This window comes from Polyodon spathula, chromosome 14, assembly GCF_017654505.1.
Source record: "Polyodon spathula isolate WHYD16114869_AA chromosome 14, ASM1765450v1, whole genome shotgun sequence".
Lineage (NCBI taxonomy): Eukaryota > Metazoa > Chordata > Actinopteri > Acipenseriformes > Polyodontidae > Polyodon > Polyodon spathula.
In genome coordinates this window covers 24,745,349-24,760,160 of record NC_054547.1, presented here as the reverse complement: position 1 = coordinate 24,760,160, position 14,812 = coordinate 24,745,349, and the positions used below count along the sequence as shown (strand labels likewise).

General features: G+C 40.9%; 1 protein-coding gene across 5 annotated transcripts in view; it reads right to left on the bottom strand.

Moving 5' to 3' along the window:
• Nucleotides 1–264: 264 nt before the first annotated feature.
• Nucleotides 265–14,812, bottom strand: part of LOC121327269 (cysteine protease ATG4B-like) — a 29,318-nt gene continuing 14,770 nt past the window's right edge. For 2 of the 5 annotated variants that reach the window (XM_041271200.1, XM_041271201.1), the window contains exons 3-14: nucleotides 10,247–10,318; nucleotides 9,409–9,507; nucleotides 8,967–9,068; nucleotides 8,598–8,670; nucleotides 6,357–6,436; nucleotides 4,014–4,210; nucleotides 3,306–3,384; nucleotides 2,907–3,052; nucleotides 1,903–1,959; nucleotides 1,520–1,610; nucleotides 1,055–1,105; nucleotides 265–659 (exon numbers count right to left, since the gene is read on the bottom strand). In XM_041271200.1, the coding sequence (XP_041127134.1) occupies nucleotides 586–659; nucleotides 1,055–1,105; nucleotides 1,520–1,610; nucleotides 1,903–1,959; nucleotides 2,907–3,052; nucleotides 3,306–3,384; nucleotides 4,014–4,210; nucleotides 6,357–6,436; nucleotides 8,598–8,670; nucleotides 8,967–9,068; nucleotides 9,409–9,507; nucleotides 10,247–10,318 (1,121 nt within the window). In that variant the 3' untranslated portion in view covers nucleotides 265–585. Of the gene's footprint in view, nucleotides 660–1,008; nucleotides 1,106–1,519; nucleotides 1,611–1,902; nucleotides 1,960–2,906; nucleotides 3,053–3,305; nucleotides 3,385–4,013; nucleotides 4,211–6,356; nucleotides 6,437–8,597; nucleotides 8,671–8,966; nucleotides 9,069–9,408; nucleotides 9,508–10,246; nucleotides 10,319–14,812 lie in introns of all 5 variants that reach the window. The other 3 variants (XM_041271202.1, XM_041271204.1, XM_041271203.1) reach the window with 2 other exon arrangements.

The window sequence follows — 14,812 nt, the reverse complement described above, 5'->3', positions numbered from 1 at the left end:
ACCCATTACCATGTATAAGGTATGAACTGCTGTGCAGAGATGTCTGAACCTGCAAATCTTCATCTCCTAATATTCACACCAATGGGGCAAGCGATTCAGTACAGGATTTGCAACCCTGGCCAGATTTCAAATAAATATTTGTAGCAAAATTCCCAACCTAGAGATCCTTGTGCTTTCAAATAGCTTTTTCTGGAATGTTCCATCTATCGCTGTCTGCAGAATCATTTCCGCACATGACATCTGCGTTTACAACAGGAAGTTTTATTCGGATACAATGCTGTTCGGTTTTGCCAACAAAGCACAGCGCAACTTTATTATTTCTTTTTTTTTTTTTTTTTAATAAAACAAAAAAATGTGCAAATTGTGAACTTAAAATAACAAAACACAAAAATAATCAATCCCCACCCCTTACACAAGTCTTTGTAGTGAAAGTTAAGTCTGTAGTAGTTGATCAGACAGGAAGCTTTGCTCCAGGGTGGGTCTGGATTACACTATGCGTTAAATGCTGGGATCAGTTGATGTGAGATATTAGTCCTTTCCCCAGCCCTCTTCCTGACAGACCTCCTAGTCTGGACACAGTCCTCTTCAAAGAGACAGGATCTCAAACTCCTCATCCTCAGAGTCAAAGAACCTCTCCAGGTGATCAGAGTCAGAGAAATCTGCCAAAGGAAGAATTGAAATCTTTAAGTCTTTATCGAAACATTCAAGGAAAGACTACCCATTTATATAATCCTGTCAAGCACATCAATCCCCATTTCTAACACTATAGTCAAGAGCCATTGTGCTATTTGTACTCTGCCTTATAACTAGATGAATGTTAGCGGAATGGCATTCTAGGACAAGCCTAATTTTATACAAAACATTCACTGGAACGTGGAAATAAAAAAACTACAGGCAAGTTGGTTTTAAAATGAATTTTTTTTTTGTGTGTGTGTTATATATAGATATATGTAAGTCTAATTTTAATTTGGGATATCCATGTATAGGTATGTTTATTTTGTTCTTTACCAATGAATGAATGACAGTGGCACAGTTTAATACTGCTGCTCTTCACCTCTATCAATCATGCTGGTGTTTCTCCCCCCAGTTTGATTTTCTGAACCACCTAATAACATGAATAAATACAATTACTTAACATCAGAGTGAGGCCCACGAAAAATCACGTTGATCATTTTTAGGGTGGCTGCAATAAGACCTGCCACTGTTTAGAAACTAAAATACACCCTTGTGTGCCATTCCACTGCTTGTTTTCCAGACAGGGTTATTAACAAAGCTCATGACAGATGATGACCATTTCAGTTTTTACTCGGCTGCCAGCTGGAACTCTACAAAATAACACCTATGAGGCACTGGGCTTTTTTGCACCTAGATTCAAAATGCAGTTCACTTACAAAGTACTATTAAAAGTAAATTGCTTTAGTTTGTTTCACAGCATGATAACAGAATTTGGGTACTTTTTTTTAAATACTTAAAAACAAGTGTCTGATACAGCATGACACGGTACTGGTATGCCTCTCACCTGGGGTGTTCAGTACATCTGAGCTCATGAAGTGAGAAGGCTGTCTGTCCACCAGCTCAAACATTGGCAATGCGTCTCTTCTCCCGGACATCTAGAGAGCACAGAGACCACACTTTCATTTCAGAAAACATATGAAATCAGAGCAATTAGTATCATGAAAAAGATCACTAAGACCTACATCCACTATATGTGCATGTAACAACGTACAGACTGATGCCGACACTAAGACTACACAATTATGGTTTAAATTTTTGTAATGATTTTTGGTTGTTGAGAAAGCTGAAGTATAGTCTAAGAGTACAGGCAAGGTGTTCCAGTGTTCATGATTACGTTTTGAAGATCTGAGAATGCAGTGTTTGTAAAGAACAGAAAGAGTGGCCCACCTTCCGAATGTGCAAACACCAATCATCGAAATCCTCCTCCGTACTACAGAAGAAACCCTAGCAAAAAAAAGAAAACCAATATAAAAGAAAAGAAACAGCAAATAATTTTTCACATGACAAATCCTGAATCCGGAAAAAATGTTAGACCTCTTATCTAACTATACATTTAGTATTTGGTCACTTTTAATGTAGACGACACTGGAAAGCCAGTGGGGTAGTCTCTCTAAACATTGCAGACTGTCTCAAGGGGGTCTTAGGATAGTCCGGTCTGGCAGTAAGGGGCGTTTCTTCCTCGTCTTTCCACACTTGTTTCGGCATGTCTGGTTCGCTCTTCCCACCGACACCTGACTTCCACACCTTGTTTAAAGCCAGATCGCTCTCCCCTCGAGACACGGTGTCAGACTGGGCTGTATTAACTGTGACATGACGTTTTTTACCTGCTACCATCAGAAAATGTGCAAATCAGCAACTTCTGATTTGGTACAATGCATAAGAAGTTCCATACTGGGGTGGTCAGACCCTGTGCATAACTGTATTGCGTAGCTTTTACATGTATTTTAGGTTTTGTGCAGACACAAAATTAATACCTGATCCATCAATAAATATGTATTTATATTATTTATCCTTTACTATTCCAATAAAAGACTATTTGGTATTGATACGTACTAGCTAGCTTTTCCTAACTAGGTGGTTTTCTTGTTGTTTAGATTCACTTTGTTCATCATTTTGTTTCAGTCACCATACCCTGGTTGTCTTTCAAAACTCAGAAGTTTCTAGCGCCTGGGTCCTCAAGACAGCTCTCAAACATGTATATTCTCAGAGAACAGCTAGTACACCAGCGTGTGACCATTACCATGCCCCTAGTGGATGCCAGAAATACAACACAGAGCAAATGTGGTATTTGTTCAACCCGCTGGGGGCAGAATGTTGACTCAAAGCGGCCCCAGCAGTGCCAGCCCATTGTGAAATGGGTGTGAAGAGAGAGCAGCAACCTCCCTCCCTACCACAGCGATGGACGGGTCGAGCTCGCGGATGTGCATGCGGCAGGGCGGGTGCTCGCAGTGGTAGCTGTCATCAGGAACCAGCCCATCATCGCAGGGCTCCACAGAGGGTTGCGTGGTGTGGGGGTCTAGATAGATCAGCTCCTCTCCTGCAGAGGAAGACAGACACAGACTCAAGCACCCCTGTGCATCACAGCGCTTTCTGAAATACTAGACATTGAAACAGTCAAAACGTTTGTCATCACAGAGCTTAGGAAATTAAATGATGGCAATATATATTAGGTTGACTGGAATTATTCTGTTAGCACAATGCTCACAGTAATCTGTGGAACGGCTGAATTTGCTATGCAATGGCAGATGAATTTCCATCCGTATAGACAGACAAACTCTTCCTGCACTCACCTACATAGCCGATGAAGTAGTGGGCACTGTTGGGTTTCCCCCCGATCACTCCTAGTGACTGGGGCAGCATGAAGCACTTCTGTGGGGACAAAGACACACACTGACACAGACATGACCTGTAAGCTCCCATCAAATCTGAGAGACGCTGGAGACCACACAGTCATCCAGCAAACTGATCTCAACTTCAATTTCTTTGCTTGTTAAAAGACATTTTCAAACTTCTTGAAAATCATGAATGTGCACAAATTGCATTCACAGACATTTCCAAAGGAGTAGAGTATAACACATACAAAACAAAAACGTGTACTTTTATCAATTTTTCAGACTTTTTACACATTTTCCATATCAACACAAGTTGCACTGTGAGTATCTATACACAGCCAGCATTAGCAAACACGAGCAGCAGGCTGGCAAACTGTAATTATTCCCCAGGTAACAAGATGCTGCTAATTTACTATTCCAAACCATTGCATATGAAAATGTACAGTTCCTTCTATCTCTGCAGTGTTAGAAAGGGCAGCTGTGAGCTCAGCAGCAGCTGATGCAGCACAGTAAGAGGCAGCGGGTATGATTTAGTAACGAAACCAAGATGCGCTGTGTTTAAATTATACCGTAGAACATAAATGTGTGAAATGTAATAGTGGGCTGTAGTATAGCTACGTGGCTGACGGTATATTTACATGGTCTCAGTAAAACAGAGAAGCTGACCTTGAGTGTTTCGATGTAGGCCTCGTTGATTTCGCTCAGCCCCAGCCGCAGTGGGATCAGCAGCACCAGCGGTTTCCACACAGCAGACTGGTCCTGCGCACAGGCTCCCTCCGTGAAGCCATTGAGCTCCCGCTCCAGGTCGGGGTCCAGGAAGGCAGCAGCTCCGGCATAGTCCAGCCATGGCATGCACAGCCGCTCTGACACACACAGGACACACGTCAGCACAGCCCCAACTCATACAGGCACCAGCAATCAGATAGCAAGCCTTTCAACTAGGGATAGCCTTTCCCCTGGTCTTCAAAATGTTTTTACTGATATAGAAACAGAAGCCAAGTTAGGGGCAACTTTGTCTTGCTTAACTTGGCCCTTTTTGTAGATATAACATATTTAGATAGTTGGTTCATCCCTTGTAAAATGTCTTGGTCAGACATCACTACTTTTATTATTATTTTAACATGAACAACGATGCTTGTCAGAGTGGGATCTGAACTACACTCCCAAATATGAGTTCAAAGTTTCTAGACAGTGTAAGACAAGCCTTGTGATACTCAGACAATATACATGAAGCACTTACTTATACTGTTTTTCTTTCTTATTTCTTCAGTTTTTATTTGGGGTTCCCTATTCAAAATTAATTTTAAAAAGGGTTCCCATAAACCAAAAACATTTGAGACACTCCGAGCACAAAGCCGCTAAGTCAATCTGACTATAACTAGGGCCCTGAGTTTTTCATGATTTGTTTTTTAACCTGTAATTTAGTCCTCTAGCCACGCAATGTCGATAAAGCCTCTACAGTAAGCCACGTAATGAGCAATCATTAAACAATCATCCCATTACATGACTTTAACAATTTGAATTGCTCATCCCATTACTACAAAGTATGTATTAGCACATTAATTTAACCCTTACATCCCTGTGAATACACAGAACATGATTTTAAAAGGAAGTTATTTTTAATGTTATCTCAGAGAATTAGTAAGTATAAATACTTTATTTTTAATTTACCAGTGCACTACGCAAATCACTTAAAAAAATGAATTACATTTCCTTCACATCTGAATCTCTCCAGGCACAAATACGTATTTTGTCAGCAGAGGAACAGATATATTTTTGAATGGATTTCCTGTTTCTGACACCGATTCCTGAACAGTATAGTTAATATAACAATGTATTGGAATATGGGTATGTGGCAGAGCAAAGCTCTGCCCTTTAAATTGGCAGGGATGGGGTTAACTTCCCCTACCTGCCTGGGTTTATTATGTTCAGGTGGCTGGGGTTGATTAGTTGATTAGGTTGATTAACGATCAATCAGCGCCCAGCCACCTGATATAATAAACCCAGGCAGGTAGGGGAAGTTAACCCCATCCCTGCCAATTTAAAGGGCAGAGCTTTGCTCTGCCACAGGGTATTTGATAGATTATGTAACGGTAACATATATAAGCTGTGTTTTTTTTTATTGATTTTGTTTTGTTCTTTGAATATAATGTAAGAAGAAACATTTCTTTCAGCATCCACAGAATTAGTAACAACTGGCAAATATATTTTAGCCTTACTTGCTAAATTGGGAAATAGTTATTCTGCATTTCTCCAAAATTCAGTCAAAGAAATTTCACTACTGTTTCCTTTTACATGATATCCCTCCATTTCGGGTTTACATTAAGTATCAAACCCTGGAATAGAATCTAATAGAAGGGGTTCTTTATTCAAACTACAAACTTCTTGTGGGTCAAAAATCCTTACTGCCTTCAGAAACTTGTGATCTGTTTGCAAAAAACAAGGTTGATCAGGGTTTAGTAGCCTGCCTGTTCTTCATAAATTTTGTGTTAAGTTTTAACACATTGCTTGTTTATACTGGCATCTGTGCTGTGCTCGGTATGTATTTATTAATTATGCAGATTTATTACACGTTTGATGAACTCTAACGCCACGGCTTGCAAACCACTGTATCAGATCCACTAGTCCCTTACCATGCTTTGCAATCAGGGAATGTTGAGACACCAGGTAGCTATGCCTGCGTGCAATCTCTCAAAGAAATGCTTTTTGATTTTGTTGGTGCATCCATTTTTTCTAAAACAGCAAGTCTCAAGGTAAGCTTTTTCTTTAAATGCATCATAATTGTCCCTCATAATTAGGGGGTATTTTCTTAATATTCAGAATGTAATGTGTTGATTCCTTAATTATTCTTTAGATCAGTTTAGCTGGAGTGGCTAAACGAACATCTGGAGTTTTAGGACTGGATTTCAGGTTAGTCCTGTCGTTTTAATTCGCTTGTGAATTTTGCAGAGCTCTATCTATAACCCACAACAACAGCCTGTTCCCCTGCTATGTAAAATCTGCACTCACTGATTTCCTCAATGACCACAGTGTTGTCCATGGCTACATGAACAGCGAGACGGCTCCAGGAGTCAAACACTGACAGTTTCCTGTGGACAGACACAGACACAGCAAGACTTTACTCACTGTATAGTAACTACAAAACTTTTAAATAGGATGAATGTAGGTGTGGAACATGGATGATGACATTAGATGAAAAATAAGTCTACTTCACTTTGAAGATATGTAAGTAATGCACACAAATGTTTTCATGATCTAAACAGAGGTGGATAGAAATACTGTTGTTTATTAGCACAGCAGGAGCTTTACATTGTAAGTCACGTCCCCATTGGAACCTGCTAGCAGCAGCTATACTTAGAATGTCATTGTTTTGATATCACACTTTAAAAAGACAACAGTTCTACATAAAAAAATACAATATGTTAGTCAGGTTGTCGTCTGTTTTTTATTTAGATTTTGTAAGCGTTCGTTGGCTACCTCTAATCAAGTTAGAGTATACTTTCTCTTGCACGCTTTGTATAACAAAGCAAAGAATGTGCAAGAAATACACCCTTAACTTGATGAGAGGTAGCCACCAAACACTTAAACATACACTACAAATACAAATACACTGGAAAAAGTCTGGAAGAAATCAGGTTTATAAATCTGAGGGTTGTATTTCAGGATTGTAATTTTAGTGGTACAGTAGTCTCCGATGGTTCTGGAAAGATTTAATTAAGCAATCAGCGACCCTCAAGACACTCTCGCAACGACAAGTCGCTTTTTACAAAACAGTACTGTATCCACTGTGAACGAATCACTACCAGTAACAGAAGATGTTCTTTTAAGTGAAGTTCCTGCTCCTTTAGCCAAAGCATTTACAATGGAAAAAATCAGTTTCACCACAAGGGTGTTCCCTTAGGCGAAGTGTTCTCTTAGGGGATGTTCCTATATGCGGAGACTACTGTACTAATAATCACCACTGTTTAGATCATTAAAATAATACCCATGTGTCTGATTTATTAATTTACCCCAAATGCTATTTGCACCATTGTTAAACAATGTTGAATTCTTCAATTAATAGACTGAGTTGCTTCTTACTAGTGTTATTAACAGTTATCAGTTTTGTTTCCTTTTGCAAAAACTATTATACTAATACCGCACATTGTTTAATTGAGTGTTTATTTTATTTTTAAGAGGCACTGAAGAACACTTACTAGCTATACATTATTATTAAGCTATTTTTTTTTTTTACTTTTCTTTTTTTAACAAACTGGGAACAAAAATAAAGCATCACTAATAGCATAAACTAAGAGTATGTCATATCAGATAATACGGTTTCAGTAAAATGGACAAAAAAATCAGTTTCATTGACATTTCCACAGGTTAAACAATGTGGCAGGGAAAAGGTGGAACCTTAATAAGAATCACAGAATACAGCTTGTAAAGACACTGTGAAAGCGAGTGGTCTGTATCATTGATATGGCAAGAGATTAATAAATCTGGTTGTGAACGGGTTTATTTGTACAGAACAACTATGGTAATGGAGCTAGGAAAATGCAAGAATACAGCTGGATAGTATTAAGACATCAACTCAAAGTACACCATCTCTAAACAGCAGACTTCTTTCTCATCCTCAATCCAAAAAGTCAGAGACACAGGTCACAGGCCAAAGTGAGTGGTGCTATTAGATTTTGCCCTAGCTGTTTGATAACAGTGAAAATACTAAGTTGCAAAAAATGGTTTTATGAGATCGCAGGGATGCTTATAAATAAAAACATCCTTCTTTTAAGTTGCATCAGAGGCTGGGTGCAAACTGGAGACCCCACACAAACACACCACATGCAAGCGTCTTAACCATATGCAAAGAGCCGGGCTCCTCTGTCTTTGCGGTTGTAGAGATTTTAAACCCATCTCATCTCACCGATAGGGTACACAAAACGTAATGGCAGAGCATCACACAACACTGCCCGTTACACATTATGTACCTACACCTCAACAGAATACAATTTCATCTTGAATTAGTTATTAGTTAAGGTTTGTATGCATTTTCTTTCAATGTTGTAATGGCCAAAAGTTTAGCTGTTTTGTTGTTTTCATATTAGCTTTTAAAAATGTTTCTTCGCTGTTTGGGTTTGCTAAGTGGGAGCTTCCTTTCTTTTGAAAAGGCAATTCAAGGAGCAATGTCACTTTACTGTTATTGACCAACAACAGCATGGTTTAGGGTGAAAATGACTGTGATAAAAGCAAATTGGAAAGGGAAACACTTACTTTAGCACCTGTGCAACTGTATTTGGTCCATACCACTGTCCAATGGATTTCCCCTCCCCCACACCCATCTGAGCTAGAGAGATGAGAGACAGCAAGAGGGACTTTCAGGGAGCAGTTACTTTATCACAGCATCACCAATAACTCACTGGGCTTTTTTAGGATGCTCGACATACTGATAATAAAAAGCTTTTAGATGTTGTTCTGTTCATCTTCAATAACTACAGTATTACCTATTCTCTCCCTAGCCTTTGACACAGTTTCCTTATCAGTTTCAATGTCAGGCCTGTCTCTATTTAACTCTTGTCTTTTCTGTCTTTCTCTGCCTGAGTCAGTCTCCTAGACATCATTCACAGATTATGCAGGACTTACCTATCTGGTGTATAGAGTAGTAGCTGTCCTTCTTGTCAATGAAGGCTTTAAGAATGCTATAATACTCCTCTCTCTGCCTCTTTCCTTTCACCCACCTCCAGTCTGCAGAGACAAAAGAGTTCGTCAGCTTTTCAAAAAAGACATCAGTACCCAAACATCCCTGTATGTGTAATAAGCATATCCTAAAATGTATTAGAAATTTAAATACATATCTTATTTAAAAAAATACTTAATTATTTCATTCCAGAATTATTGTTGTTGAGCTGAAGAACAAACTCATTTATGAGTATACATGAGAACAGGTCAAAAAAATGTTTGTTTTTTTTTTTAACATATTTCTACACCAACTTGGACTGGGACCTAGGAGTCTCATGAGGTTCCAACGTGATTTCTGACGGAATATGTTTACAGTGCTAAATGAAAGGGTTAAATAAATAAATACCTCGGCCCAGGTGCCTGAAGACCAGGGCTTCTCCCAGAATCATCTGCCCACATCGCAGCATGCAACCCCAGCCAGTATCAGAGGTGGGGCCTGTCCCTCCTACCAAAGAGAACAGAGAGACAAGGGCAGCACTTAAGGAGTTACAGAACACCCTACAGTGTTTACAACAAACAAATCACCCTTTAATTATCATCCGTAACATATAGAACACTAAATACCATCACTCATGATAAATTGAAAAGAAAAAGAAATCTAGGGTACCTATGGTAACAATTTTCTTTATTTATTTTATCCTATTGTTGAAAAAAAAAATCCTCCTAAAAAGTTAAATTTAATGAAAAAAAACACTTTTTTTTGGTATATTTTGTGATCTTATTAAAAAAATATAATTGTAAGGATGAAAATGTAGTAGTGTGTTATGGCAAGGGTCTGCAAATAAAATACTTTTTTTTTTTTTTTCACTCTACTATCTCAAAAAACTTTTTATAACTCTTTAAAGACTGTGTGGTAAAAACAGGATAAAATATATCTCACACAAAGAATGCAAACGAGTACAAAACTGTAAACTATAAAATGGGTGACCCTGAATACTTTTCTCTGTGGTGTGATCTATAATTGCAATCATTTAAGGCTTGCCAGGATTCTGTGCCGCCTATTCTCTCCTTCTGTACACAAAAAGAGTCTTGTCACTCCAAAGATCTTTTCAGCTCCTGCTTCCCTGACTCTGGTGTGAACAGACCATGTTACTGACACTACATTTATCTAAAACAAACCTTTGCATTGTCCAAAGTAGTGTAGGGGGAGGCAATATGTAACATTCACATGCCAAGCCACTTACCGATAGGTGGAAAATTCTTTCTGTAAGTGAACCAGAGGCGAGAAGAAATATCACACAGAATGTCATCTTTCTCTAAAAAAGGAGGAAAACAAAATTCAGCAAAAATTAGTTTAAAGGAAAATGGAATCTATTATGGATTTAAACAGCGACTGAAGATCCTTTCACTGTTTAATTACCTAAAATAGGGCCCTCCATACCCAGAGAGGTATTGAGGAAATCATCAATTTGGAACAGTAGAAGCTATAGGAAAATGTAGGCTGTTTCAAATATGATAGTTAGCCTCCTTCCCCTTTATAACATGAAATAAAACTACAGTAATTCCAGTTTTTGTAACTCTAAAGAAGTTGTATTGCTATATCATAGTGTTAGTAGTTGTTTTAGTCTTAGTTTGCTTGTGTAAATTTCCTGTAGATTAGCAGAATGTCAGATCGAAGTAAAAAGGGAAGTTGGTGTGTGCTGCTGCGATGCAAATTAGCCATGTGCTTTTCCACTTGTTCTGTATCATACCACAGAAGCACCTGTGCGCACATATTTTTAAAGAAGTGTAGACCTATTTCTTATTTTGGCCCTGTATAGTTTTCTGCAATGGCAGAGACAACTGCCATATTCCTTCGAATTTAAGACATGTTTTTTTAAACTATTTTTTGCTTCTGAAAAATAGCCTGCGTCTTAAATTCAAGTGCAGTATAGTGACACATGTATTAAAATCAGCAACAAAAGACGTGACTACCTGAGTACACAAATAGCAACGTGACTGACACTGCTGAGAAAAAAACAAACCAAGCTTCCTGAGGAATTCCAAGAGAAAAGTTTACAATGTCAGCATTTCTAACAAACAGTACCAGCTTGGACAGATTGGAAATGCTGATCAGACCCCCGTATTTTTTGGGTGTTGCCTGATGCCGTGGAGTGTTGTGTCGTGCTTGGTTGCTGTTGCCAGGATGTGTGATGCTGTAAGTGAGTGGTGGTATGTGTACGACAGAGATGCCATCTGAAGTATTATACAGTGCACAGCACAATAAACAAGCTCTGTGGTTAATCTACAACAACACTGTTTCAGGTCAGTTTTGTACAATACAACAGCGTAACTGAGGTTGTATCTTTGTAAATGCATATTTATTTGATGTTTAGTTTTTCCTCAAATTGAGGGTGGTAAATGTGGTCTTAAATTTGAGGGCATCTTAAATTCGAAGGAATATGGTACAACATTCAATCGAGTGCAGGTCTGGTCAGTTACCACTGAAGAAATTAATAACAAACATTCCATCAGTCATCCTGTATTGGTTGAAAAAGTCCATCTTTTGCCTATTTTTTAAAATGGAGGTGATCATATATTGAGGGATACCAAGATATTTTGTAAACAAGGAGCTGGAGTAGGATAATTGGCAACAGATGTCAAACTCCTAATCGTTCGTCATTCCAAGTAAATAGATACAACCTCAGAGTACTATATGATATATAGGATATGAGAAGGCTTGCTCGTTAAAATCAGCGAATGTTTCAAGAGTGGGCTATTATCTATTCAAGGATTTCATGAAATTTAGTCAGCACTAAGCCCTGTTATCTATTATTTCCTCTCTATGCTGTACCCTGTGATACATTGCAGCCCCCCCCCCCCAACTCTTACTCCCAGCTTCACAGAGGACAGTGTTAATCCATGAGTTCATGGTTTTTATTAGTTGAAATGGCCTTTTTTTCTGGATGTCTGCACTCAAACATAACGACTCTTCTTAAAAATCATGGGTGGCAATAGGAAAATAACACTCTCAATGCAACCAGAGCCATTTAAAGTAATTGTAGCTAACAAATAAATTCCAGTACCAGGGATGGGAATAAGACTCCTATTGCATAGCAGTCTCACCCATTCCAGCTTTTACTATGAGCTTAACTGACCCAGTGTACAGGTAACAAGCTCAGGTGTGTCTTATTACACTCACAACAAAACCAAGAATGGATCTGTCACAAGATGGCTTGTGGTGACGTCAGACCCAGAAGAAACACACAGTACTGTCAGTAAATGAATGCGCTGGTGTGCAGATTTATTGCAAAATAAAAGGGTTCAACAGTAAACAAAACACTTATCCCAAAACAAAACGGCGAAAACAGACACTAAGCACATTGAGTCAAACCCAAAACAAGTAGTGTTCTGATTTAAAGTCAGCATGTATAGCAATTGTAATACTTTTAGTTTTTTTCCTCCCAACTCTCGTTCTTCGTCTCCAAACCCCCCAGCGAGATATTTGTGCTGCTTTTATCTACATCTGTGCCATTCCTCGATTGCTAATTAATCATTCACTTGAATCCCGGCACAGTCTGCATGTGAACTAACTGTGCATGCCCCATGCCCACATAGAAATTAGTGATGGGACAAACACAGGATTTTCATGTTCACATATTTGTTCATAATTTAAATATTCGTTCAGATATTTGTTCATTTTCAAAAAATTATAAAAGCCATTATACTGCTCTGAACTTGGGCAGAGACAGCATAGCAGCAGGGAGCGTGGCCCCTGTGTGTGTGCCTTTACTTTACAGCAAGACATTATCATATGTAACACATTAAAGTAGAATAATATCACAGGAGTAAAGAATACGTTGTGTAGGACTTACTTTACAAAAAATAAATCAAAAAGTCAAACAAAACACTGCCAGTGAATTAACTACAAAACAAAGGAGAGCCTTCACTGAACTTTGATAGCAAATGTAGTAACACACTGTTCACTCACCCCAAAACACCTCCACCAAATAAAGGCATTTCCCCTTTTTTATAGCATGTGGCTGGAGCCTAATTATCAATTATTCAATTAGCTCCAGCCACATTCTCACATGTATTTTGGCAGGGATAGGAAATTAACCCCATCCCTGCCAACCACCACCAAATGCCACCCCCCCCACCCCCCCACCCCCCCTTTGTGCGCAGCACACATGACCCTACGGCCACCCACCCCATAGTCCGGCGCCTTCCTGGCAGGACCGAGACCTGGCGACAGGGGACCCAGGCGTAGTGGATGAGGCATCAGGAGTGCAGGCAGGCGAGCAGTCGGCTGCAGCCCCAAGCAGAGGTGCGAGCCCAGGCGATTGTGGAGCAACATCTGGGCAACCAGGGAGAGCGGAGCAGGAGACCAGGAGACCTCCTGTGCCTGATGGTGCCGCGACCTGGGAGTCAGGCCCAGCGACCAGAGGTCCAGACATGCAGCCTGGGTGTCTGGGAGCCCAGGTTGAGGGAACCTATCCCCAGGTACGGGGCTATGGCACAGGGGTGGTGGAAGTGGTCTCTTCACCTGCGCCCCCCCCCCTTCTTCGTAGCAGGCCACAGTATTCCCTGCTGCCATGAAGGGCAGTCTGCGACCCCAAGCAAAGCGAAGCCTGCAGTGACCCCAGGCAACGGCGGCAGCAGACCCTAGGGAGGCGACCCGGGCAGCAGACCCTCGGGAGGCGACCCGGGCAGCAGACCCTCGGGAGGCGACCCGGGCAGCAGACCCTCGGGAGGCGACCCTAGAAGAAGCAAAGGAGACGAAAGCAAGCCCAGGCAATGCAGAACAGCAGGCAGGCCCAGGCGATGGCGAACTGGCATCCCCAGGCGATGGCAGGGGCGGGAGAGGAGCCCCTGGCCATGAAGGCGGCAGCAGGAGCTCCACTTCTTCCAATGGTGGTGGTGGAGGCAGAGGTAGCTCCTGCTCCTCTCCTCTTGATGGCAAAGGCGGCCGGGGCTCCTCCCCTTCTGGCAGCGAAGGCGGCCGGGGCTCCTCCCCTTCTGGCTGCAGCAGGAGTACCAGCAGGCATGCTCCCTCTGCTGGCGGAAAGGGAACCAGCAGGCTCTCTCCCTCTGCTGGTGGCAGTGGTGGATGCAGAGGCAGCAGGCATTCTTCTGGTGGGAGGGGGCAGTTAGCTGGGAAATGGCCCCACTCCCCACAGATGCAGCAACCATACTGTACGCCCATGCTGTGGAGGAGGGTTGTAGTCGGGCGACACGTGCCCAACCTTGCCAACTTCAAAACACCACTCCTCCCCCCCTCAAGCAGGTCATGCAGATGTCCACGTTGCCAGATGCCCCAGTGGTGGGGCTTGCGACCTGCTTCTTTCCCATTTTTTTTTTTTTTTTTTTTTTTTTAAACTACAGTCCCGCTCTGAGTCTCTAGGTGGCGCTCCCACTGCTAACACCATATGTGACAGGATAGCATTGTGGGCCCAGGTGGCATCGGCAGGCAAGGAGACTCAGAGACAAGGAAGCTGCAGTGAAAGCGCTGCTGCGCTGTTTAATAAACAAAAGGCAATCAAAAAGTCAAACAAAACACTGCTCACAGAGCCAAAAATAAAAGGTCAAACAAAAACAAATCTCACACACAAACACTTACAAACTAACTGGCACAAGGGCCAAAACAAAAGTTTAAATAAAACTGTTCAGGCTGGGCAGAGCCTTCACTGAACTTTGTCACACCAAACATATGTAGTAACACACTGTTCACTCACCCCAAAACACCTCCACCAAACAAAGGCATTTCCCCTTTTTTATAGCATGTGGCTGGAGCCTAATTATCAATTATTCAATTAGCTCCAGCCACATTC